Source organism: Lasioglossum baleicum, chromosome 2 (assembly GCF_051020765.1).
Source record: "Lasioglossum baleicum chromosome 2, iyLasBale1, whole genome shotgun sequence".
In the NCBI taxonomy this organism is placed as follows: Eukaryota; Metazoa; Arthropoda; class Insecta; order Hymenoptera; family Halictidae; genus Lasioglossum; species Lasioglossum baleicum.
In genome coordinates this window covers 14,743,705-14,771,139 of record NC_134930.1, presented here as the reverse complement: position 1 = coordinate 14,771,139, position 27,435 = coordinate 14,743,705, and the positions used below count along the sequence as shown (strand labels likewise).

At 39.4% G+C, this 27,435-nt stretch overlaps 1 protein-coding gene across 1 annotated transcript in view; it reads right to left on the bottom strand.

Annotated features, from left to right (window-relative positions):
• LOC143221691 (uncharacterized) overlaps positions 1-27,435 on the bottom strand; it is a 52,408-nt gene that overhangs the window by 2,748 nt on the left and 22,225 nt on the right. The window contains exons 2-5 of the mRNA XM_076447128.1: positions 20,532-20,698; positions 10,019-10,229; positions 4,878-5,005; positions 1,527-1,695 (exon numbers count right to left, since the gene is read on the bottom strand). Of these exons, the coding sequence (XP_076303243.1) occupies positions 1,527-1,695; positions 4,878-5,005; positions 10,019-10,229; positions 20,532-20,698 (675 nt within the window). The remainder of the gene's footprint in view (positions 1-1,526; positions 1,696-4,877; positions 5,006-10,018; positions 10,230-20,531; positions 20,699-27,435) is intronic.

The following is a 27,435-nucleotide window of genomic DNA, read 5'->3' as shown; positions in this document are numbered from 1 at the left end:
ATCGTAGAGGCACACGATTGAACGTAGAAAAGGACAGCGCGTGTAAAGAAAGACCGCACGCGGCCGAAGCGATATACCCGAGCGTACATCAGATTACTACAGTGGAGGGGACATTTTTTTGCGTCCATCGTGTAGCACCTTTTTGCGTCGTGAGAGGATTTACTGTATTTACATTCTTTGACTCGCAGATTTAAACCCTTGCCTTGTAACATCCTGTCAGAAGCGATGTAATTGCCGAACCAAGTCTACACAAAACGATTAATTCTTTCAATAAGAACTATACAGCGTGGCCCATCTAAAACATAATCTCCCAAGTATCTCCTTTAATGGTACGCAATTTTTTGAATTTTAGTTGCAGGAATCAGATCGTATCGTCAACATCTCTAAAAGGATTTTAACATCAGTTATGATATCCAAGGGAAAAATGCTAGGTAATTTAATATTATTTGTCAAGCACGTACGACAATCCAATATTTTACAAAATGCGTCGGTGCAAACAGCTACAATTTTTCAAAATTATCTGTTTTTCCGTGGCATTCTGAAAAAATTTTAGTTCACAATGCCAAAAAAGCATTTCCGGGAAATATTGTTTGAAATACGTGTAAAATTTGTTGTACCGTGTATAAAGTTTATTTGATACAATATACACGAACCGGGATTAATGATCTTAACGATACCGCTGTTGGTAAACATACCAGCGGCGTGGCGAGATATTTCAACGTTAGTGGATTTAAAATATACATTCAATTTGACGTGCAAAATCCAACAATTTCAACGGAAATATTGCAACGTTCCATTTAATTAAAAAAAAGTGCAACTGTATTTCGGAACTGTGCCGGTACATTTCGGTAAAAAATCGAACCGCTCGACGATAGAGCCTAAATAAATAATACGGAGTTGTTCCCTGCAATTTTTATCTATCTGCAATAGAAATAGAGTTATAGCCCAGCCTAGTTACTAGATTTACTCTACATAGGCTTGCAATGGGCAATCAATTTGTCAGAATCGCTGTATGAAAGATATATTTATTGAACAATTTGCAAACATCGATATTTCAATGTACGCGAACGATTCAATGCAAGTAAACATTAAACTGAATGTATTATTAAAAAAATGTCCAAATCAACAAAATCAAAGAAGATGTTTAATAATCGAGAAATTAAGATGGAAACAATAATTTTCCTTGCATGTTGACAATTGAATAAACGCAGAAAAAGATGGCAAGACGTATCAGAAAATTCGGATATTAATTAACAGGGTTTAACCCATTTGCATCGCGAGGAAAAATGATCTTCTTCTTCAATAATTCGCGTGTAGATTAGACTAATTTCTTTTCTAAATTGTTCGCGTTAACTTGCGATGTGATCTGAGAAGCTAATGCGCTCTGCTGATAGCGATCAGAAAAACTGTGCGAGTGAAATAGTGATGCGAGTGATAGCGACCAGGCGCGTTTCTGTACGTTAATGATGCAAATAGGTTAAACGGTGGAATGAACAAGTCTCCCTGAAATATTTCTTGGCACTGACCGTTGACAACGTGCACTTTGATCCTGCTGGGATTCGCATTGCTTGGCTGGCAGGTGTAGATCCCGGAGTCGTTCGGCACGGCTTTCTGGATCATTAACCGGCTGGTCGTTTCAGGGCCTTTCTCCGTCACCAGGCTGATACCGCCGCGCGGCGAGTCGAAATTAATTATCTGGACGAACAGATAAAATTACATTTACATTCGCATCCCCTAGACTCACCGATGGACATCGTTGGAACCTCGGAAGATGGCGCAATACGTAATTAACTTCTTACATTGCAATTTACTTAAAAGAACGTATACGCATAAAATTCAATTTTTCTTAACGTTGCAGAATGCACAATTGCACACTCACAATTGTCTTTTCAAGAAAAAACAAGGGGTGAACTTTACTTTACCGGACTAAAAATTAGTACCTTTTTCCTACGAATTATAATGTATTTGGTATGTAATCCAGTAGATTTGTACCCGGTGCGGATGCAGATCGAAGTTCCGATCCTTTAGGATCAAGAGTTGAGAAGCTATGATCGCTTGAAGTTAAATAATTCGTAGGAGAAAGGCACAAATTTTGAGTCCGGTAATACTTCAGGTCATTTTGTGCCACTTCCCGAATGTCTCTAAACTCAGAATCTCTAAATCGAGGTAATGAATTTCGGCATCGGTGGAAACATAGTTTTCGAAGTGGGGAATACATATACTCGGATGTATTCCCTTGGAGCAGCTACCCTCGCGAGAAACGCGGCACGTAATCGACGACCACTTCGAAAAAGCAAGAACCAAAGACATTAAGGGGAACAGACTCGAAATGGCTAGAATTTATTTCCCGGATTACGTCCGAATTGCTTTCACACTAGCCGGAAGAATTGCATTCGCTTGTCGGTCACAAATTGTACCGGACTCCTGCAGGGGAGCCTTCTAAACCGGGACGGAATTGGACTATCCGGTTTCTTAATTGCGAACGACCATTCGTCGATGTCAGGCAATCGATATTTCATATACAGCGACCCTGGGGGCCATTCGAACGCTAAGTTTCTCATTTCCGAAGGGGTGGCTATATTTAACCCCTTGCTGTAACTATTTTCTTGGCGGTAATTGCAATTTCTTTCTCTTTGGGAATTTCCAACGAAGAAAAGGAAAATTAAGTAGACTGCGGATTTTATGCATTTGCAGCAGTAAGAGGCAGATGTAATTTAAAACTGGAAGCTTAAGGAAGCTTAACTAGGAACATCTTTATTTTGCATAAAGATCCGCAGCCTGACTTATGTTTATAATTAGACTGCGGATTTTTATAAAATAAAAATAAATGCAAATAAAATAAATAAAGTAGAATAAAAATGTTCCGAGTCGATCGTGAGAAATGAAAGCTAGCTGAGCATGTACTTCTTGTTTCAATAGTCTCAACAATTCTAAAACAATGTAACAATATTCTCAAACTTCTCTAACGTTGTTACAGGCTCGTTTCCATTTCTACCGTAAGCGTGTAAGTGTTAACAAAAGAAATAATAGTGTGCATGGTTCCTGCGTCTTGGAATTAATGCAGACAATTTTTATTTCGCAGACGAGTCTACAGTCGATTTAAAAATACATTCCGAGGACCCTAAACAACAGGAAGATGTTGAAGAAGGATCGCCAGATGAGGGGAGTCCACACGAACGACAGAGACGAAACGTGTCACGTGATCAGGCCCGGGCGGAGCGGGGACTAGCGTCGTGGAAGCAAAATACGGGGGCACGAGTTTCGAAGGCTACGCCCCACAGTGGGCTAAACCGACGAAATCTGTGTCAAAATCAAAGAACTTTGGATAGAAATGAGATAGAGCGATGAAATTTTTTAAAAATAAAAGCTGAAACTTTGCAGAATATGCTACTTCGGAGCACCTCAGGCGCGTTCCATACTCGCTATTCGTGGCGCCTAGGTGAACTAAGACCGCCACGGGGAGCGAGACGCGCGGCCGGTTGAGGGGGCGTAGCCTTCGAAACTCGGCCGTCGCGAGTAAAGTAAATCCGAGCGCTACTCTAGACAATGAAACAGAAATTTCGAAGATGAGTTTTCTTGATCGTGCAACGCGAACATATTTTGCGAACGCATCGAAGCGGTTGCGTATCCGATGGGACATGAATTTGCCGTGGTGATGCGCCGATGGCACATCGGCACGGTTAAAAAGAAGCAATATTGAATCCTCGGGTACAACGCAGTCTTCGGATCGCAATCATTTCTTCAAAGGCAGCGGTTCGCGGCTGCATACTCATATTTCCGTGGAAACTGCGTCGCAGAACGGAACAGAGGAGAGCAGAACAGAGCAGAGCAGAGCAGCGTCATGTAATACCGTTGCCTCGTGCGAAGACAAACGGTGTTTTGCTTCATGGCTCGCGAGAAGAATGGTAAAGAGATAGGTGTGCCATGTGCGTGTCGCATTTTCCTCGACGTATTCCCTTTGAGCTGGCACAAAGGACCTCGCCTGAACTCGAAATGAACGGAGAATACGTTCGAGTCTGTGCGACGAGCGTACCATTAGCTCGTTAACCAAGTTCCGCGGATTTTTACTTTGAAACGCGACCGACGTGCACGATTCTTTCTTTTAATCGATGCGATGATTCAAACCGGCTCTGACAACTCTCTTCCTTTGACGAAACCTACCTACGGGAATCCACGGGACGTTTCTCTCGCGGAAAATGGTCGATCAAGATACTACATACACGCGATTCCGGAAAGAATGATTTCAACGTATATTCGAAACGAGGAATTGTACTAACAAAAAGTACTTGATTGAACAAGTTAAACATCCATCTATACAATTGTTCGTGCGTTCCACACGGGGGAAATTTGATCGATCACGGTACAGGAAAATGTACATTGTAACGAATAGACTGCGGATTTTACGCAGTTATGGCAAATACGAGTCCGGTAAATATCAAACAGTAATAACATTTAATGAATTTAAACATTTCACTGTTTCCAACTTAGTATATTCTTGTATTTTGCATAAAAATCAGCAGTCCAGTAATAAAATGTCTCAATCGAGGTTTTGTTGTTTGGTCTCGACGACAATGAAAACGGAAACGATGGAGTCAGGTCTTAAAAAGTATTAACCCTTTGCACTCGGAGCTATTCTAATTTGAAAACCGAACTCTTCTTCCGGCCTACAATTTTTACTTAATTTTATCGATATATAAACAATAATATGTTCAGTTATTTATTGAATACAAATTCAATAATGCCAGAAATATAATATATACAAGCCTCCGTGTCATCACTCGAGTGCAGAGTTTTAAAATTGAGCCATGGCCATCACCAAAGAAATAATTGAATGTACAATTACCATACATACAATCCAGCTCCAGCAGTATACTCACCTCTGAGTTATGACTCCAGGACATCGTGGGCGGCGGTTCCGGAGCATACTTCACCACGCAGGTCAGGTTAATGGTGCTGCCTTTGTTGACGAACAGGTCGGGCGCTCCGACGATAATGGTAATTGGCTCTGCAAAAATCGAGTTTCAACTGTTTATCGGAATTTCGACAGAAACTGCGTTGAACGCGCAGGCTAGTGGCGTAGCTCAATGATATTTCAGGCATTGCGAAACAGTGCCTCGATTAAACCAATTCGAAGCGGTCCAAGTTTCACTCGAGAACGTGAAACTTCTCGATCCATCGCAAACTCGAATTGATCATGTCAATTAATAATGTCCTGTATTTCGTTCGAGGTACATTTCGATCGAATTGGGACCAATGGCTTTAATCTTTCAACGTTTAACCAACGCAGTGTCCGTCTAAATTCACAATCTTCATATATTTGTTTCATCCCTTAAAGGCGTAGTCTCGTTTCCAGCATTGCAAGGGTGCGGGATGCGCCTTCTCGTTTCTCGATAATGCAAAGATGGGGATTTTCAGTAGTCAAAAGGGCTAGATAAAAAATCAATCTAGGCAGCAATCGCCCTCAGAAGTCCTACTTTTACGTTTACGAGGCGTAATTTGCAATATTCGGCAGCACGTAGCTGAATAATGCAAATTTTGTCGACCACTTTCTTGAATTTCGCGGATCACTCGAGGGAACAACGGGCGAATGATAAAATAGAAAACTTTAATGGAGATCAGTGGGCGTAATAATTTCTCTTTTTCAGGAATATCAAGTTTCATTTGCGGACTCCGCTTTTATACTCTTACATACGATTTTAATGAATCAGCGAATGTAATAATATCTCTGTAGAATTAGTAGTTCATTTAAATTCGGGACATTCCGCTTTTATAGACAATGTATATGCAATTTTAACGAATCGGCGAATCTGATACTTTTTTTTTTGCAGAACCGGTAGTTCATTTAATTAGAGAACGCTCTGCACCTGTAATGACTATACATGCAATTTTAACGAATCGGTGAATGTGACCATTTTTTTGTAGAATCTGTAGTTCTCATTTAATTTGAGAAAATTTGGCATTTACGGTAAAGTTACATGCAATTTTAATGAATCAGTTTGCTTAATACGAGAATCTTGTGCGATGAACAAATGCAAGAAACGAATGCAAACAAATGCACACAACGTCTGCTCGTTAAAAAGATTAATGCTTTGATCCGCTTAAATTAGACGGTGGTCTTTCCTTTCGTCCTTGACAGAATATTATGCAGATTTAATCTGATATAATCTGTATAAAATCTTATTTTCTACACTGTTGGCATTAAGCTAGAGATAATAACAGATAAAATTACATGCAATTTAAAATTGTATACATTTTCACTATACCTTCGCGTTAAAACCATCAAAGATAAGTAATGGTCTCTTTTCTTCAGTAAGTTTAAAGTTTATTTAACTGTTCGTTATAAAATCTGTGTAAAATACGGTTCATAAATTTCCACTCATAATAAACTCGAAATTACGTCCAGTGGTACATGAAAATTTTGTAGAAAATAAAAACAAAGAATTCTGAAGTTAGATAAACGATTATTGTGGGTCTGAATGGACCCTGTATCGGTGGATTTAGCTCGAGCAATGAAAACCAGCACGGTTTTCGGGTATTTTTGGATTTTCCACTTGTTTATCGAGGGTGTGCTGCAGGCCGGCGTTGTAAATGCTCCGACGATAGCTCGAGTAATACGATAAAGCCCGATAGAGTATAATAGGGGTCAGAGAGATATGGCCGTGTACAAAATATTCTATAAATGGCCGATATTTTTATCGCGCAGCAACAAATGGAAACGAGCGTTCGCCAACGTTTTCCAGGTCAAGTCACCGCGATAAGATCCTCTCATTTAATAGTACAAGCCCCGTTAAAGTATCCGAGCAGTCATTAACGGTACACCTGCTTAGATATACATCCTTCCACGTACACGTAGGAGGCACACGGCCTGATTTTTCGCCTCCTTTGTTTGTACCACCCATATCAGATCTTTCCATGAATTTTGTATGTACCCTCGATCAATTCGTTTCACGGTGCATCGCTGCACGAGTCCTATCTCGAGCGCATCGATCACGGATGCGCCCCGTTAGTCCCTCCGAAAAAAGCTTTCGAACGTCCGAAGTCGTTCCCGTCAAACTCATCGGTGACCTCTTGAACCTTTCCAACATTTCGTTCCGTTTCAAAACCGGCCGCCTGCGTGTTTCATTCTCTGTCCAACAAATTTCAACGTTTTTTATGTTTCCTAATTACTGTTGGGTGGTTCTTATACAGTTTTTTGAGCTGATTCCGAACCTGTCCTTAATTTTTCTCCTAGAGTTTTTGTGAAACGTGACATTGAAAAAAACATATTTTTCAACTTTAAACGAATATTGTGATGTTATGACAAAGGACTCTGTAGACTTTCCCGAATACAGTGATATCCAATATTAATACATTATGATTGTTTAAACATGTTTATATAATCGTTAAAGGCGGAGAGACACCACTTTTGCGCCAATTTTTGAGGATATTTTTCAATTTATCTCAAAAAATAAGGGTCCAGCGGAAAATCGAACCATACCACGCGATAGAGCAGACTTTTATCTTGAGAAACCGGTCTTTCAAGTTTGGAACGTCGACGTTTTTTTCGAACCAGAAAGCAAAATATCTTCCGCCAATGGTGCTCACCATTAGAACGGGTGTTCGTCGCGCCGTATCCTGTCGCTGCGCCGTACTTTAAACATGTTTAAACAATCCTAATGTATTAATCTTGGATATCACTGTATTCGGGAAAGTCTGCAGAATCTTCTGCTGTATAGAACAATTCGATATCTCTTGTAATAACTTCACAATATTTGTTTAAAGTTGAAAAATATGTTTTTTTTCAAAATCAAGTTTCTGAAAAACTGTGCGTCCAGGAGAACAATTAAAGACAGTAATAGTGGAACGAATTTGGTGCTCGACAACAACAGATAAGTACACTTGCCGCAGCATTGAGATACTAAATAATATAACAGAATCACGAATTTTCATAGCTGTTCTTTTTTCACAAATATTATTAGTGGAATTACCACTATGTCTTTTAGTGAGAAACGATAGAACACTATTTTTCATTCGCACATTTGTTCAGCCATTTTAATTCTACATCCAAGACATGTTTTTGCCTAGAATATTTTTATTGTACATGAGTTATACTTCCTTCTACGCATATGAAAATGAAAATTGTGTTAAATAAGAGTATGGCAATTTTTAGTGGCGACTCAGAGTAGCCATTCGAGTGTTAAGGGTTAACTGATTTGAAATATTTTATTACAGCAGCAAACAACTCAAGCCATCCATGAAAATGTCTTTTTTTATCGGGAACGATCCAGTTTCTTCTAACAAGTCGTTATTGTGGAACGTTAATGATTCGCTGTAGCGACGCGAGAACGCGTCCCGGAATCAGTGAAATAATTGACCTACATAATGCACGGTTCATTAAATCCGCGCAGATATTGGCGTTAAATGGGTACACGTTTACGTCGGATCGGTGCCGCGCCTTGATATTTATGATGCCTCGGAGGCGAGCGTCAACTTTCCAAGTGAATAATGATCTCGATCCTATCGGAAACAACCTGTCCCGCGATCCGTCGCGATCGGATCATCGATCGCCCATAAGAATAACGCGACAGAGATCAAATCTAGCGGCAACTACATTGAAACTAACGCGCGAGAAGTTATTGTGAAATCACTCACTTTGGAAATTGGTCAAATAAAGAACTAGCTCGTGGACCCTTCCGATTCTCTGATAGTAGTGAAGACCTTGTGATTCACGAGAAACAGGACACCTAAAGAGCTCCGTTAGGCTGCTTGTACAAAAATTGTACTGTTAAAGGAGGCAAATATGGTGATACAAAAAACTGTTCTGATTGTCGTCGTTTGTAAGGTCTTTTGAAGGTCATCGATGATTTTTAAATTTCTGATAAAGCAATGTTAACTTCAACATGTGCAATCATTTTATTTGAATTAAATTAAATGTTCGAAATTATGACCTCGAACACTAACACAAACATTTAAACGTTTCTCAAGGCAATCAATTGCACTTTCAATTGTCTCTGTTGAAGTTGATCTACGAGATCTAATTATTCCTTCTTGCATGTTCTCTGCTGTAAACCCTGGAAATTATCCTAACATAATTTCTCAGGTTTTGTTCATATAAGCTAAATAATCCAATGTCATTCTTTGATCAGGATTACTCCACTATATTAACCACAATGAACCTAGAAACATTGTCTGCTCGAAGAAGAGTATCCGACCAGAGTTTTATTTTTAATTTGATTAATAATTATATTGATTGTCCTTCTCTACTTGCGCAAATCAATTTGTATGTACCTGAACGTGTATTGAGAACTAGAGCAGGATTTCAAAAACCCCTAAAGCCAGATCTACTTATGGATTAATTAATCCAATAAATCGCATTATTGCAGACTCTAGCACTCTCTATAATCGTATTGATTTTTTCATTGAGTCTTTGCACATGTTTAAAAAGCAATTACGCAGGATTATAGGATAATACCATATAGTTTGTACCATTAGTTTTTGTGCATGTCCCTTCTACATTATTATACGAGTAGTCTTTCATTGTTTTTTATTGTAAACATTTATTACTTCTTAAAAAAAGCGCATTCTGCGCATTGTCTTACACTGGGTGTCTAAACTATACGAGAGCAATATGGACATAAGGAAACGCAAAAGTCTGTTTAGAAATTTTATTCAACTAGTTACTATTTGATACGATAATGATGGATCATTCCAAAATTTATCGATATATTCAATTTTTATGAAAATCAGCAAGTGATTCCAAACTTTTGGCAGGTAGTGTAACATGTGGTCTAAGGTAAGGACAGTTTGAGAGATGATTAGACTCTGCGGATCTTTATGCAAAATAAAAATTGTCTGCATCGATTGCAGGGAATAGAAACTAATTCGAATGTTATTTCTTGCCTTAATGATTTTAATAGAGGAGAAATTATAATTTGACATGTTCAATTTTTCAGATTTTACAACAATTTTGAATTTCATCTAATCAATTTTGCTGTAAATGCATGAAGATCCGCAGTCTAGAGATGATGCATGTACTCACCAACTATCGTCAGATAAACAGTATGGCCGATAGGCGGTGTCGTTGATATTTGGCACTCATAAATCCCGGAGTCCTTGCGCTGAGGGTATCGTATCTTGAGCGTCCACTCATCGCTGTGCGGCGTGTGCACGGCTTCGAAACGTTGGTCGCTCGTGTACGTGTAACGACCGAGCGTTAGCAGGTGTATGTCTCGGTGTCTTACCCAGGAAACCTGCAGCAAAATACGAATATTGCTCCTAAAGTTTTTTTCTCGAACTTTCCCCCACCTGCTCCCCTATTTCTTCTACAACCAGCCGCTTTATACCTCTGTCCATCACGCTGAAACTTGTCAGCTCGCGAATTTTCCTACTCGCTCGAGAATGTGAAAAACAGGTTCTCGTTACGGTTAACATACTGGCTGCCCTATTATCCATATTTCGAAATTATTATTATAAGACTTGAAAATGAAATTTTAAAAGCACAATTTTTATCTTTCAGAATTTTTTCTGCTCCAACCACGATAATTACAGGAACGATTCTTACCGTGGAATGGCTCTACGGACTCTCCTAAAGATAACAGTGCATTTTTAAAAATAACATTACGACCGTTTTGACAATGCTTCTGCAATTTTCTCGGACAGGTACGCTTCTCTACTTTTGGAATTTTCTGTGCTTTAACAGTATGTGTAATAGTTTTTAATATGGTTATAAACGTTTAAAAAAACCTTTGACACAACTCGAATGTTTCCGATCGGAGGCATTGATACGGATTTTAGAGAAAACATTCACAATTTAGAAGTATAAAATATTACTTTATGGAGTTAAAACTGATGGGAAATGAAAAAGAGCTTATTGAAGAATAAAAACATTAAAATAACATAAGCTTCCATTTGTTATAACAAAGAAACGAGGAAATAAGCAAAATGTTACACGGAGAAAAGTTCCCGATTAATAGAACAGCTGGAAGAAAGTTTCCGATTCGATTTACACTGTCAAACACTTTGTTCAACAATTACTGTTGGATGATTCTCCTTATAGTTTTTCGCACTGATTCCGAATCTGCCCTTAATTTTTCCCCTAGACGCACAGTTTTTGAGAAACTTGATTTTGAAAAAAAACATATTTTTCAACTTTAAACAAATATTGTGATGTTATTATTAAAGACATTGGATTTATCTTTGTAGCAAAAGATTCTGTAGACTTTCCCGAATACAGTGATATCCAATATTAATACATTATGAATGTTTAAACATGTTTACACAATCGTTGAAGATGGAGAGACGACACTTTTGCACCAATTGTTGAGTATATTTTTCAGTTTATCTTAAAAAAAATAAGGGTCTAGCGTAAAATGGAACTATATCACCCCAGTTACAGTGTAAATCCAATCGGAAACTTTTTCTACCAGCTGTTCTATTAATCGGGAAATTTTTTCCGTGTAACATTTTGCTTATTTTCTCGTTTCTTTGTTATAATAAATGGAAGCTTATGTTATTTTGTTGTTTTTCATTTCTTAATAAGCCCCTTTTCATTTCCCATCAGTTTTAACTCCATAAAGTAATATTTTATACTTCTAAATTGTGAATGTTTTCTCTAAAATCCGTATCAATACCTCCGACCGGAAACATTCTGTGCCAGGGGTTGCAAATTGAATATTGTTAAAAACGTGACGAGAGGTCGAGTTCTTACTGTAGAATCACTATGGACGCTCCCAAAGATAACAGTGCATTTTGTAATAACATTACGACCGTTTAAACAATGTCTGAAGGGGACAAATGTTTGCAACAAATCAATTTTCTCGGACAGGTACCAATTTCCTGCTGTTGGAATTTTCTGTACCTTAACAGTATGCACCAAATTTCAATACCGTTATAAACATTTAAAAACGTTTTTGTCACAACTCGTCACTTTTCAGTAACGTCCTCTCAATTTTCATGGTACAGATTAAATTGCTTCTACCTATAATTTCGAGCCGACGCGTCGAGCAAATTGAAAATTGTTAAAAATGTGACGAGAGGTTTAAATGGTCGCGTTACACGATTCGCGTAAGCAAATTTTAAAGTGCCTCCTTACGAGCGATTTAGTAGATATAATTATCGTTCGATAATGGGCCGTTCGCGCATCGATTTCGTCGAGGGATGAGCAATCGAGCCGCGGAGTCACCGCGGAACCGTGTTATTTCAACTGGCTTTTATTCGCGAATTTCGATGGCGCACCAAGAGGAAAGGGGGGAAAGTAGGTCGGATTCATTGGTCCCGGCAACTTTTGCGGTTACTCGAATGGTCGAGAGGCATCTCGATGGAATCGATAAAAAACTTGATACGTATACGGGATAGCGAATACGCGGATGCCGTATATAGACGTATACACGCGTGTCGAGCTCATTCCGGGACCAATGGGCCGAACGTCCCCTGCTGCCTATTTAAATCGCAATAATCTGCTGACAATGTCGATGAATCGGGAACGTGATTCTGTCACGAGTACTCGCGGCCCGTCGAGTTGCATTTGCGTCCGTTTGATACTAATTGCCGGTGAAAGAACTGCGATCCCCGATGCGCCGGCAATCGGACCAAGTATATCACACAGCGGCCGATGGAAATAGACGATTGTTTATTGTCCGGAGACCCTGTTTTCGCGTGGCCAAAATTCAACTTTAATACCAACTTTTTTCCCTATAAAGTAACAACCCTTCAAAGCTTCCAAATCCAAAATATTATTCATTTTAGATAATTCTGTGATGAGATACAGCGTTCTAAAGACAAAGTCAGAAAATTCAAAGTAAAATAAAACGTTTTAGATCTCAATCATCGAATATCAGAAAATAGATTTTAATGATGGTTTTACATACTCGTATGTTAGTAAGCGCATTTCAAATATTTAATCCAATTTTAAGCATTGTTTAGTTCATACACGAATAGCGTGAATTAATAGCATTTCAAACTTTGAAAAGAATTATACAAAAACACTTAAGACCGCTAAGCATCGGACTTGTTTTACATGAAAGCTTGAACATTTACTAAGAAGATCATGTCAATTTTGAACTGCGATCTCCCGCAATCTTGAACTATAAACGGATTTTAACAAATACGGGGCCGCGGTTATTCGACGCCTGGATACGCAGTTCCACTTGAATCTTGCATAGCAGCTTGGAATTACAATGTATGTATATGTTTTTTCTGCGCCATTCAGAGACCCCGAAAACCTCTCATTACTAGATTTCGTATAATTCCTGCGAAGAATTCAATTTTAGCTACTTTTCCGCGATTTCTAGACAATAGCATGCATTGTGAGAATTGTTAACAAGATTTTTTTCAAATATTTCCCATGATCTGAGAAAAAAATGTTTCCAACGAAAGTTAATCAGTATTCACTTTTCTACAAACTTCAATACAAAAAGTTAAAAAAAAATCTCTATTTTTTATAAAAAATGAAGGTCACCTCAATGTTTTAAATATTAACATATATTTTTTACTTCATAATATTCTAACTGGAATCAAGACGAATCCAACGACCTATAATAATATAACATTAAACCTTGAAATAACGGTACAATAGTTTTGGCCACAAAAAGCGAGCTACCGGACCACTGTGCGCCATTGCTTCAGGAAATCAAAATCGAATTTGTGAATTTTTTCTGTGGAACTTCTGTACACGATTCTTTTTTAATATGATTTTATACACCTTCCGAAATATGCAACGGTATACTTTTTTTTCCAATACGTTTAAACATTTTTTAACAATTTCAAGTATATAAAATTGAAATGAGGCATATTCGCTTAATTTTGGAATTTCAAATAGTCTTAATTTTCTGCGTGAAAACTATTCGTATGTTATTTACGGTTAAACCGACAAAAATCCTTAAATATGAGAATAGATTGATATCGAAGAAATAGATTAATCGATGCGAAACGCTACACAAATGATAGCAATCTGTTATATAAATTCTCTTTGCGCGCTTGTTCTCGCGTATCAAGCGAAACAATCGCTCCATTAAAGTGTTTTAAGCCATCACAGCGGCTATTAACAAAACTGAACTCCAATTGTATGAAAATACGCTAAAAAATTGGTAAAACGATCCGGGGTTATGAAAAACGGGGTCGCTGGAATAATTACTATGAATAATGTCACGAAGCATCTCCAATTTCGGCCTAACGCTAAACCAGTAATATTTCGTAACAATATATTTTTCATTTGTCTCGTTTCTTTGTAATACAATCCTGTTGATCCTTCCACTGTGGCCATTTCCAGGAGTGATAGCTCAGCCAGGGAACGCAGTATTTTTTTAAAAGTAATTTTCTCGATACGGTACGGGTAAAAACGTTTCCCCGATTTTCGGGGGAGAATCGAGGAAAACTGAGGTCGGTGGTGGTGCGTAAACCAATTTCCCGCAGCGTTGATTGTATTCCGCGAAAGAGAGAGAGAGAGAGAGAGAGAGAGAGCTCGTAGCTCGGCCACGAATCCGACATTAGTGGCAGCGAGAGCGAGTTCCCTAGATGACATCGCATCTGTGCAAGCCTCTCGTGTATCGTCGTATCGCGAACGTTAGTCTTAGGCATTGTTCCGCGAAATTCGAGCGGAATCTATGCAGTTTACGTGATGGCGAGCACCCAAACGCTATACATACCTCGGTAGCGTATTTGCTGTATAAATTTCAATCACCTAAAAATTCTATCCCCCCTTCGGAATTGTCTAAATTTTCATATTCACGTCTACCACATGCTCGTCTTTTAGTACAATCACGTCTACGAATTATTTTCCAATTTTCTTGCCAACAACTCCCTACAATTATCAAGTGTTTTATTTGAAATTTACTTCAAAGGACAGTTCCGTGACTGCTACTTATTTTCAACAATTTTGTTTACTAATTGTATTAAATATTACTCAAGCTTTGTCGTACTTTCTAACTAAAAATTCTAATTAAAAACCCATTTTATTTACATTTCTCGTTCTCCGATGTCGCGTCACACTCGACAAAGGAGTGCAAAGGGCTAATACATAGATTGAAAGATGCTTACAACGGAATTAAATGCTCAAAATACACCGAGAGGGTATCCAAAATATATCGGAACGTAATCATCCGAAACGATTTTTTGCATTTCTATGTCAAAAATGATTTGTTGATTATATTTGTAAGGAATAAGCCGTATTTATTTGTAAAACATGACACACGGATAACCATTCGTTGACAGACGTGTTTCTCGCGAAAGCTCGTTTTGATCTGATCTTCTTTTTACAATTCGTTGGCAATTACAATTTTAGAATTCTTCTTCTTATAATACACACATGTACATACATATAATACACACACATCATTCGTACTTTAACCCTATAGTTAAACACGTCTGTCAACGAATGGTTATCCGTGTGTCACGTTTTACAAATAAATACGGCTTATTCCTTACATATCGAACTTGAAAAATTGATTGTTCGCCAGAAAAAGTCAGTTTCCAGAGCACTGTGCGTTGGTGCATTTATTCGCGGCCGAAGCGGAAAGCCCGAGCCGCGCTTCGCACTACCGCGTCAAGTGTCCACGAATGCGAGCGAGTTTCGTAGTTCCCTCATCCTCCGAATTGCATACCGCTCTGTCCCCGCAGATACGATCTCCCTTTACTGTCCTTTCATTTCGCTGGAATTGCCGTGCCCGCGTTAAACGTCTCGTGCGCGCCGAGATTGATTTACAAGCGTTTTCGGAATCTCGCTCGGACGTGGATAGCGTTGGTCTGGGTTCGACACTGTTGCGTATCTAACGACACGCAACGGATTGAGTTTGATGGAGGTCCGTGCTGCCGATAGATTCGCGTAACATTTTCATTCTTGCCGCAGAAAATTCAGGTTGTACCCCTATTCTACGACATGGTGTCTCGAGTTGGTTCTAAGTCGGAGACGTGTTCTAAAATTATCTATTGGAATTATTATCGATATGGACCGCATTCCCATTACCTAGTTTATTACCTAGTTCTCTAGTCTCTTTGCAAATTCCCTGGTCTCTTCCCAAGCTTCCTAGTGTCTCCTCTTGTTCTCTAGTGCTCACGTCCGGTGTCTTTTCCGCCACCATTTTTGTCAGTATAGACAGAGATTCATCATTATCCACTTCACAGACTTAAACAGCATTGTCAGTCTATCTCAGCCAGTCACTATTCTTTATATAAATGTGTAGAATGTAAGTTATGTACATGTACATACAATACAAACATTTTATGTATGACTCTACAATCAATGAATAAAGACAACGTAATAAAAAAAGCATATCTGCGTATATATTTGTTGAACCACACATTTCTCCCGAACGTCTGACTTCTCGTTGAGCTTTACTACTGAATATTAGTGCTACCTCTTTCGCCCTCATATTCTGCTAACATAAAAACCGATATTGGAAGTTTTCAAAAAATTTTCGGCCGTCTGGCTTGACTCTGACTTGCACTACTTAATTTTCGAAATTTTTCGAGCGTCCGACTTGTCGTTGAGTTATACTACTGAATTTCGTGCCACCTCCTTCGAAATCATGTTCTTCTAATACAAAAATCGATTTTCGAGTGTACTGAAATTTTTCGAGCGGCTGGCTTGTCGTCGAGTTGTACATACTACTGAATTTTCGAAAATTTTCGGTCGTCTGACTTGTCGTTGAGTTATACTACTGAATTTTCGGTCGTCTGACTTGTGGTTGAGTTGTACTACTGAATTTTCGGTCGTCTGACTTGTGGTTGAGTTGTACTACTGAATTTTCGAAAATTTTCGGCCGTCTGACTTGTGGTTGAGTTGCACTACTGAAATTCGTGCCGCCTCCTTCGATATCATGTTCCCCTAATACCTTATCAATTTTCTAGATTTTAGAAAATTTTCGCCAATTTTTGACCGTCTGACATGTCGTTGAGTTGTACTACTGAATTTCGTGCCACCTACTTGGACGTCCTATAATACAAATTCAACAATTTCCGAAACTTTTCCAAAACTTCGGAAATTGTACTTTGTATTAAGAGAACATGATATCGAAGTAGTACACGAAGTAGTATTATGGGAACATGATATCGAAGGAGGTGGCACGAATTTCAGTAGTGCAACTCAACCACAAGTCAGACGGTCGAAAAATTTTCGAAAATTCAGTAGTATAACTCAACTACAAGTCAGACGGCCGAAAATTTTCGAAAATTCAGTAGTAAAACTCGACGACTAGCCAGCCGCTGGAAAAATTTCAATAAACTCGAAAATCGTTTTTTGTATTAGGAGAACATGATGTCGAAGGAGGTGGCACGAAATTCAGTAGTACAACTCAACGACAACCAAGACGCTCGTCGAAAAATTTCGAAAATTGAGTAGTGCAACTCAGAGTCTAGCCAGACGGCCGAAAATTTTCCAGAACCCCTAATAATAATTTTACTATCAAATACTTATGTACAGGGTGATGAAAAAAGGACACATGCTCTGTTGCAACAAATATCTTTATTTTTCACTAAAAATAATACAATATTAAACGTCTACCGCGTCCAAATGAGAAGGTCTCTGGCAGGAATGTGGTAACGTTGGTACATATAGTTCTTTTCCAAGCTTCCTAGTGTCTTCTCCTGTTTCCTAATTCTCTCCATGTCTTCCAAGTGTGCTAGTCGTTTCCCGTCTCCCGTTCCTAAACCCTGTTCTAGTTCCATCTTGTAGTCCTTTTCACAGGACGTTTTCCAGGGATGGCTCAATAATTTATCCCTGCAGTACAAACTAATTAACATTTGTTCCTCGATTTCGTCGCAATACCACTACTCCAATGCCTTTCTCGTTACAATATACTCAGCGAGCATACGCGAAACGATGGAGCGCGACGACAAAGGACGCGTTCGTTTCTACGCCGATAAAATAATTGGTACCGCACAAAGATCCGCCGAGGAGATCGCCGTACGGACGCAGCGGAGACATATTTACCGTGGACATACGTCCTCGACGTTGCTTGCACCAGAGAATACCGGTTGTTGAACGATCGCCCGTTCTTCGGGTCGACTCGTCGCGCGAGTCGGCTCGTTCGTCGACTTCCGTTCCCATTGACACTCGGCCGGGATACAGGCTCTCTCGCCGTCAACCAGGTGAAACGGAGAAATGGGATCGGCAAAGAAGACGGAGAGGAGGTCTGCAGACGTCGGGAGAAATAAGGACCCGCCGATCTTTGTCCGGATAAAAGCGTGCCTGCGCGCGTGTTCCCTGTATAACTCGCACGCGTGTGAGTACGCTTGCGTACTCGCGTTTCCCTGCCCTACGGAGATAAGCGCGGAACAGTGTAATGATGTCGAACGCTTTGTTCGTAGCTATTGCAGCGCGGCTGCAGCTTGAAAAATGAGAGAGTCCTTTCGAGAGCTTTTCACCGAGCACGCGAATACGGAAAATAGAAAAAATGAAAGTACATCGGAGAGAATAGAGAGAGAGGGCACTGCCGCACCAACCAGTTCCAGTAAGTGCAACGGGGAAACGCGGGACTTAACCCTTGGACGACGCACCTTTTTCACAAATGAACAATTAGCGATGCTCGCGACCGTTCGCAGCTTTGTTTACCCAATCCTTTAAAACATATTTTTAAAGGTACTTCTTCCTCGTTGTTGTCGATGTAATAGCTGTTCATTGAACTGTTTGCTGCCGGTGCAACGTTGTTAATGAACTCTCCATTTTATTCCAAGTCTCGTTAAACTTTCGGTATGAATGCTTCTGTTTTATACCGGGTTCTGTAAATCGGTGCAATACAGAGTCGCAATCCCTGAAATTGAAACGCAATCCTTAGAAATCCGAGAAGAAAAGATAAATGCGTTCTAGTCATTGTAAGTCGGAGGAAGACATTCGTTTAATCGCTATACATCGTGTAGTTGAATGGCAATTTTGATATCGCGGCTGGTCTTTACACCGGGATTGGGGGGAAAGGTGGATTTCCCTCACGTTAAAAAAAAGGCGTCGCCACGACTGGACGAGCACGCGGACTCGGTTCTTCTACAACACGTCGGAATGATATTCTTCCACTCGTGCGACGGAACCTCGGCTTTCACGCCATTGACTCCGCGAAGAGTCAAGCGATTCTAATTGCGTCTGTTAGGGTTAGTTTTGAGCCAAAGTCAAACCACCGCTGATTAGCTCGCGGTCTTTATACGCCTACTAATGAACACCGCTATTATCGTCGACGGTGTATTAATAGCGTGTTGTTGGCTGCTCAACGAAACACGGCTCGACTATGTCTCTCACCCCGCCTTTGAAAGCGGTCCGGAGTGTTTCGCCTTCCACCAGCCGCTCAGAAACACGACACCAGCCGTCGAAACGGATACGTACACCTTTCAATTCGCGTATCCGATGCAATATGCAACAACCTGCCAAACGAGGGATCAGCCGATCGACAGATCGACCGGAAATTCAGGGTGTTTCATAATTTATGGTGGAAATTGGGGCAGGTAGATTCTACAGGGTGACAAGAAATAACGGAGTTAAACATTTCTTATTATAATTCTGTGAAATCGACGAATTTTGAAAAACCAAATGATAACAACCATAACATAGACCTTTAGTATTCATATATTTAAGAAGTTTCGAAGTGGCCACCCTTTGAGCCGATTCAGTGTGGTCGATTTTGGAGGCCAGGGCCTGTGCTCGGCCCCATAGAAATTTGGAGTCATTGAGAAAATCTCTGTACCAGGAGTGGGACCGAATGACGCCAGAAGAGCTGCGGCCCATTTCCCAAAATTTCAAGACACGTTTGAGCCTCTGTATCGGCGCAAAGGGTGGCCATTTCGATACTTCTTAAATATATGAATACTAAAGGTCCATGTTATGGTTGTTATTATTTGCTTTTTCAAAATTCGTCAATTTGACAGAATTATAATAAGAAATGATTAACTCCGTTATTTCTTGTCACCCTGTATGGTTTAATAGCCAAGAACAGGCGTGGAAGGAGGAGCCAAAGAAGAGTTCGCGTAGTATGCGAACAGCGGGCCAGCAAACTCCATAATCTTGGGCTAGAGAGAGGGAGAAGCAGGGTCTCTCTTGGGCTCCTGGGCGATGGGGTTTTAGTGGGTATGCCTTAGTCTCCTCTACTCAGACAGAGTGAGTTCCACACTACCCCCCTAACCGTCATTAGACCTGGAAGGGGGGTTGTGTGCGTAAAATGCATTTCCCATCGCCCTTAAAAAAAAGAAAAAGGTAGATTCTACGGTTGGATATAAGACGAAAATCAAGTATAATGAATTTGCGTAGGTGGCTTCTTTTTCAAGAAAATTTAATATAGTATGGGACAATGTCAGGGCTTGTTTACTATCGATTGACGTTATGTCATAAAAGAAGAAATAAAGTTATGTACGCCACGCAATAGGCCCCTCGAAACTCGAAACCAAACAACTTTTGTCTGTGAAACATTTCTTCCTATTTCAACAAATGTAGGAGATTTTATTCAGGTGACTTGTCTTAGGTGGCTCACCCTGTGTTTCCCCCGGAAGAGTTGAACGAATCGGAGGGGTGAACATGTTCGTTCATTCTCGAGTTCGCTCGAATAGGGATTTCGCGGGATTTGAAATTCGTTGGAACTCACCGTTCGATTTCCAACGTTCTTCACTTTGCACACTAGATACACTTCCTTCCCCACCAGTCCGGTGAAGTTCGACTTCATGGAGATGTCGAAATGGGGTCCCGTTCCAGGGGTTGGCCACTCCTCCAGAAAGTCGGTTCGAAAATTTCTTGAACATGATGCTGTGCTACCTGAAAGTCGAGAAGCAACAACATTATTCTTCGAATTGTACACATTTTGCGGATACGAAAAATAAATTTAAATTTATGTAAATTCAATTAGATTTACTAATTTATATTTTAGTTTAAAATCCCCCTCTTAATCTTGTTAACACTGCCGCACAGTGGTCCGGGCGGCACTATTTGGAAGTTTGAGGGTATAACAATGTAGCTTATTGCATTCGCTTTGATATCAGCTACAATACTATCAAGTCAAAACTATACGATGATCTTTAAAAATTAGAGATGACTTTGATCTTTTATAGAATAAACATTTTCTTTAAATTTTGCGTATTGAAATTTGTAGACCGCTAAATGTTGATTAGCTTTTAGTTAAAACATTTTTTTGTCTCAGTTTTAAAATAAACAACAATCTACAATGGTATTTATGAAACGTTGATTTTTAAATGTTTGTACAATTTTTAATAAATGTTATTAATTTAATCGGTTTTTTGAAGGTGTGACAGACGTTTAGAAAGCAATATTGCATTCGATATAAACATCAATATTCACTGAAGTATCTGTGACACTATAAACAATAATAATTACTGAAGAAGGACGAAGGTGGAAATCATTCTTACGGCATCGTACAAGGACAAGTATACTGAAAATATTTCAATTTGAAAAAATGAGGAACTATTCGGAACTCAAAGGATATTCCATGCCAAAGGGAAATAACTTTGGCAACTTTCATTAAATTCAAAAGAACGCTCTTTCTTTAAAAACAAATGTTTTTAGAAATATTAGATAGATTCGGCAGGTTTAACAAAAGAAAATTAGTAATTTTAAAATGCTTGTAGTAACTACAATTTTTATTCAATCTCATTAATACCGACATTGCTAAACATTTAGAAAAAGTAACGCAAATGCATTAAATACCGATATAAGAAAAGTCATTTTTCACCAAATGAACTGCTAGATGTGGTACATAGTGCCGTGGGCAAAAATATGAAAAATTGAGAATTGAGAAGGTGGATCGAAAGTGGGAGGGGGGAGGAGAGGTAAAGAATTAAATAATCTCGTGCTAACTGGCTGCAATTCGTTTAAGCGATCTCTCGAGAGCTTGCGTAAAGTTGGCGCGCTATGGGACGCGGTACACTTCGGAAAGCTACAAACTTTCGAAAGAATTAAAATACGTCTACTCGCGGACTCTTCGACTGGGATGCTCCCGAGTAAGTAGAAGAGCAAGAAGAAGAAGAAGAAGAACAAGAAAAGGAGGAGGAGGAGGAGGAGGAAGAAGAACGCTGTTGACGTCTTCGTAAATTTTCGTCGTTGCACGCGCGTTCATTATAAGAGGGACGACTCGCTGTTTGAACTACCGTCTCTCCAATCTCGGAAGACATACAGCTATTAAGACGATTAAATGCTGAAAGATTTACGCGATCGCGTATCCGGCTCTCATCCGTCCGTTGCGGAATACGCCCTGCTCTCCGGTGACTCGAGAAAAACCCCTGTTTGTTGTTTTTCGTTTACTTTGGATTTCGTTAGCTGTCTCTCTCTTTCCCTCTATCGTTCCCACGCGATAGGAACGCGTTCTTTCATCGACTGCAATTTTCCACTTGGCCGTAGCGTAACTGTGTCAAACCAGCAGGATATCGTGTGTATAGAATATTGAATGGGTTCGCGAAACGACTATCAACCGTTGTCGTTCGCCGATATTCCCCTCGGCTATTTGCTCGTGAAAAGATGCATAATCGGCTCGAGATTGCTGGACGCACTATTTGGAACAAACGTCCAAACAATCGATTTTTCCTGGTGAAACGGATACGGGATTCAAACGATAGAGTACTTTGCCTATTATACTTTGTGCGGTTGATCCTCGTACGGTGCTCCAGAATACCCGTGTAAATGATTCTGGGATCATACTTCGCTCACTTTTGTTTCGTAATGCACATCAATCAGTTAAGCTTCATTCATAGTACTCGATTTTACAGGAGTGTATTCTGCAGCGATGGTAGACATTAAATCGAACAGTTTACAATACAGTAAATCCTCTATAAACTAATGCGACATGGAGAGTCGCAGTCGTCGGCACAGTTCAAAGACCCGTGTGACTTACAATGTAACACCAATATTAAATCTTTTTTATTATTACTTGTTTTTGTAGGAAACTTTCACCAATATATTTGTGGCATTTTGCTGATTAAAATAAGACCAAACACGATATAATTTCAACTATATTTAGTGGTATAATTGACGATGAACGATTCGGGCGCAAGGAAGAACAGCGTATAGGAAAGAAAGAGACGCGGAGAGTCGCAGTCGCTTCGGCCGCGCGCGGTCTCTCTTTACACGCGCTGTCCTTCTCTACGTTCGGCTCAGCCTTTGAAGCTCAAAAAGATTGTGTCCCGTCTACGATAAATGGAAACGAATCTCCCCAAGGCTTTTGCGTTTATAGAGGATTTACAGTATCTAGACTCGGAAGATACATGCATTTTCACCTTCTGTGCCGTGCAAAAATATTTTGGACGAAATTAACTATTTAGAATAAAGTAGAATGGAAACAGAAAAAAGTAAGAATAAAATTCTTACGATTTAAATGTCAACAATTTTTTGTGAACATGAAATCTGGAAAATGAGCGAGTAACACTAAAACACATTAGCATATTTGTTATACAACAAGAAGAAAGAATATAAACGCGATGTTGATAGTACAGAATGAAGGGATGTTTCCCGTGTTTTTCATTCTTCAGCTTCCCGGCAGTAATTACTTAACATTTGTTTCAAAGACCAGCGAAAACCTAGTGAAATATATTGACGATATCGGTATGGCTGTCGAAACAGGAATAAAAAGAGGGGGTGAACAGAATAGAATGAACTACAATGCAATTTTTATTTCATTTAGGATTTGATGCAACGATCCATTTAATCAATTTCTATCTGATTCTAGTTTCTCTAAATTGGGCTATGAACGAAACCGAATCGATAGAATGCTGTTACTATGGCGAGGAAATTGGGGAACTGGATGATTAAACGAAAGCAGTCGTGTTTCCCGTATAATTAAAAAATATATCGTAAAGAGAAATTCAGTTGGAGATATCGCGTCACATCGGGACGAGATAAGCAATTTTACGTGTCGCTACTAATTAATTTAAAAAAGCTGTTACCGCTCTTCTGTAGGGAAAATGAAATATTTTTGTCGTATTTTATGCGCGTCACGAGCTTCGCGTATCTAAATACTCGAATAGTCGTTGAAATGGATCAATGCGTTAATCAATTTGTTAATTCTACATGTGGCATAATTAAAATTTCAGCAGAAGATAAACGACTCCTCTGCACGAACGCCTGAATTTGCAAAATTTTCGAAACAAACAAGAATGTTCACTTTCTCACAGCTGTTAGGTAATGTGGAGAACGTTCTCGAGAAAGACGAACAATGAATTTCGAATTTGGAAGGCTGAAGCCTTAAATTGTGTAATGAATCATCCTTGTATATTATATTATTTCGAATAATAATAATTTGCAAATAAATTCTGGAAATAATGCTCTTTAGTAGTTGACAAATAATGTGTTTCAATCGATGATATAATAAATTGTAGGACTGATGATTTGGACGAATAGTGTTTCATCTTTTATCGAGAAATTGTCTCTGAAATAACATTCAAAATAAATGTCAACGAAATCAAAATACTGTGTATATATTTATAAACAATATCAATAATATCTAAATAAATGTGTATATACAGGGTGTGGCCGGACGGGTGGTACAACCAGGGAGGGGATGATTCTGCATGTAAACATTAGTGGAAAAGAAGGAATAACATTTTTTCATTTGACGTTTTCGGGAAAATCGTTTTTAAAAATGCAGCAAATATACATGCTATTGATAGGAATCGTCTGACGCGTCTGATCATGACCAACCGATTCTACTACCTGCGTATACTGAAGCACGCGAACCCGACGGATCTTTAAAGTCTATCTTCTCAAAAACGAGGCATCAAACGAGAAAATGTTATTCCTTTTTTTCGACTAATTTTTACAGGTAGACTATAGAATCATCCCCTGCCCGGTTGTACCACCCGTCCGGCCACACGCTGCATGTATAAGTAATATGTGTAAACAATATCAAATGCCAAAGAAGAGAATAATCAGCGAAAATAAAAATAACAAATAATTTATTTCGAGAAATAATAAATAAATAATAAAGAAATAATAATAAAATTATTTCTGAAATAACTTTAAACAGTAATTTAAAAATTTTGTTAAACGCCCAGGTCTGCTTTATATTCAGGGAAAGTAGAAATCGCCTTGAACCTGTAATTATTCACAGCACTGTGTTTACGATCGACGCAGGGGGAAACAGGGACAAAGAGGTATCGGAAACAAGGAAGGAAGGAAGGAAGGAAGGAAGGAAGCAAGGAAGGAAGGAAGAAACGCAGGTTACAGGTCGGAACGAGCGTGTCCGCGGTGGAAAAGCAAGCGTGTATCTTGCTCGGTGGTTACTTAGGGTGAACTCGTCTTAACCACTCCCGGACTGGAGAGCTCCGAAGCGTGGTATACGAGGGGCGCATGGTCTAGCGAGCTAACGAAAGAGAATTTTCCATTGCGAAAGTGCTCCCGTGCACGCGGCTGATTCTGGAGAGCAGTCGCGCAAAGAAAAGCTCTCGCTGGGGCATTCTTGTGCCGCGCGTTTCGACTCCGTTTCAAACTCCGTTTCAACTCGGTTTCAACTCCGCTCCCGCTCCCAGGGCTGATCTCCGGGATTTCGACGCGCCTCTCGATTTCCGCTTCGAACCCTTCATCGGATTTCGACGATCGAATCCACGATTACCGGCCCCCGACTGTTCTCCCACCCGAAAAACAAATGGATCCCTGGCGAATTCGCTCGATCCCGATCCCCAGATCGAAATCGGTGAGCTACGATCGCAGCCCAAATCCCACACCTCGGTTTATTTAAATTTCTCTTCGCCCGTTCGTGTCGATTAAGCTTCTGGTCGACGAGCGATCTCGTTGCCTCGTTGCTTCGTTGCTTCGTTGCTTCGTTGCCTCGTTGCCTGTTCTATGCTAACGCCAGGCTTCCTCCTCGCAGATTGTAACGTAACGCGATCTTCGACCTCCAACTCACGATCGCAGCGGTTCGATATCGTATACAATTATCCAGGAAATTCGATTTCACGGCTCTTTTGTAGCGGGACGAAAGAGGATTTGGTTCTTCGTCACCGGTTTATTCCTGATCTCGCTCAGATTATTGCGTTACACGAGGGGCAGGACTGTTCAGAACGTTACCACTCTTTCTTACCATTAGATAATTGAAAAAGCTCCTGCTAGATTTCGAAATATATCACAATTTTACAAGCTGATAGACTCCTTTTTCGTCCTGAGGGATCTGAACATAGAGCAAGCACTTTTGCAATCGTCCAGTCGAAATTCAAGATCCAAATGGTTCCGCAAAATAATTGTTTAACACTAGGATCGAAAAAGGACATATTTTGTTTACCACTGTTAAAAGTTAAATATTTCGTTATGTCGATTGTAAAGTTCATAAAATCGGTATTAATGCTATCGGCGCACTGGTTCGATCTCATTTGATATTTAAAAGCAATTTTGCAAATTACCACTTTTTCAATTATATAAAACTCCTTTAGGGCTTCACCAAATAAATTCACATCTAAGTACTTGTTCAGGTCAAAAGCAATTTGAATGTCAATTAAATATTACCATAACCAACATGGTATATAAGCATTTAAAAGTGGTTGTAAAAACATTTTAATAGAGTTTTGAACAATATTCAATGAGTGTTTTACAACAACATTAAATAATTGTTACAGTAAATTGACACATGATACAACTAGAGGGTTATTGTTGCTCGCTCGCTTCGCTCGCTCGCGAGTAGGGTTGTTTTTGCTCACTCGCTTCGCGAGTTCGCGGATAGGACTGCTCTTGCGAAAGGGTTAGTGGTACGCATGGCTAGTAGTACCTATAGCTATTAATGTTTTTTTGATTTGGTGTGTGACTCTCCACGAGCCACACAAAGAACTTCCCGATTCGTTAGTTGCAGTATATTATTATCATTATTTTTAGTACGTTTTAAGAAGATTATACGTTTTCAGGGAAATTCAATAGTTTTCTACTTATCAAGATGTTTGCTATATGGCGTCGCCTTAAACGAACATCGTAGACTCGTTGCTCGCTTGGTTCCTTGTTATAGCGTACTGATGTTGCAAAATAAATTGTCTTAATTATTATAGTTTTTCGCAAACGATACGACTCCTCATTATCCGGGTTAGCAGTATTGACCTTGGTTTTCTTCGATACTGTTAATTTAAATTGTCCCAAAATATATAAACCGCTCAATTTTGAAACTCTGCTCAGTGCTACATACAACATGTGTAAAGTTCGTTTTTCTGATGTTTTAAAATTCAAACATACTTTTCTCGTATGTTTGTCCCTGACTTTTATGAATCGTAATCGCTTCAGCAGGAACCACTGGAAATTGACTACGTGTGATTTGATATTTTTCCTCACTCGACATATTTACTTGATTCGATATTTTTATTATTGGTGGCAAATTTTGATGAATATTTGCATTTTTCATATAATCACGATAACGAGTTCTTACTTTCACTCCTACTCTGGCCAATTGAAAATCTAACCACAATATAGACGGAATTTTAGTATTTTCTTGAAAAGTAATAAATTTTAATATTCCGCATGTGTGCTCCATTAACCAATCCGTTTTCAACATTAATGTTATTAATAATTATCATATT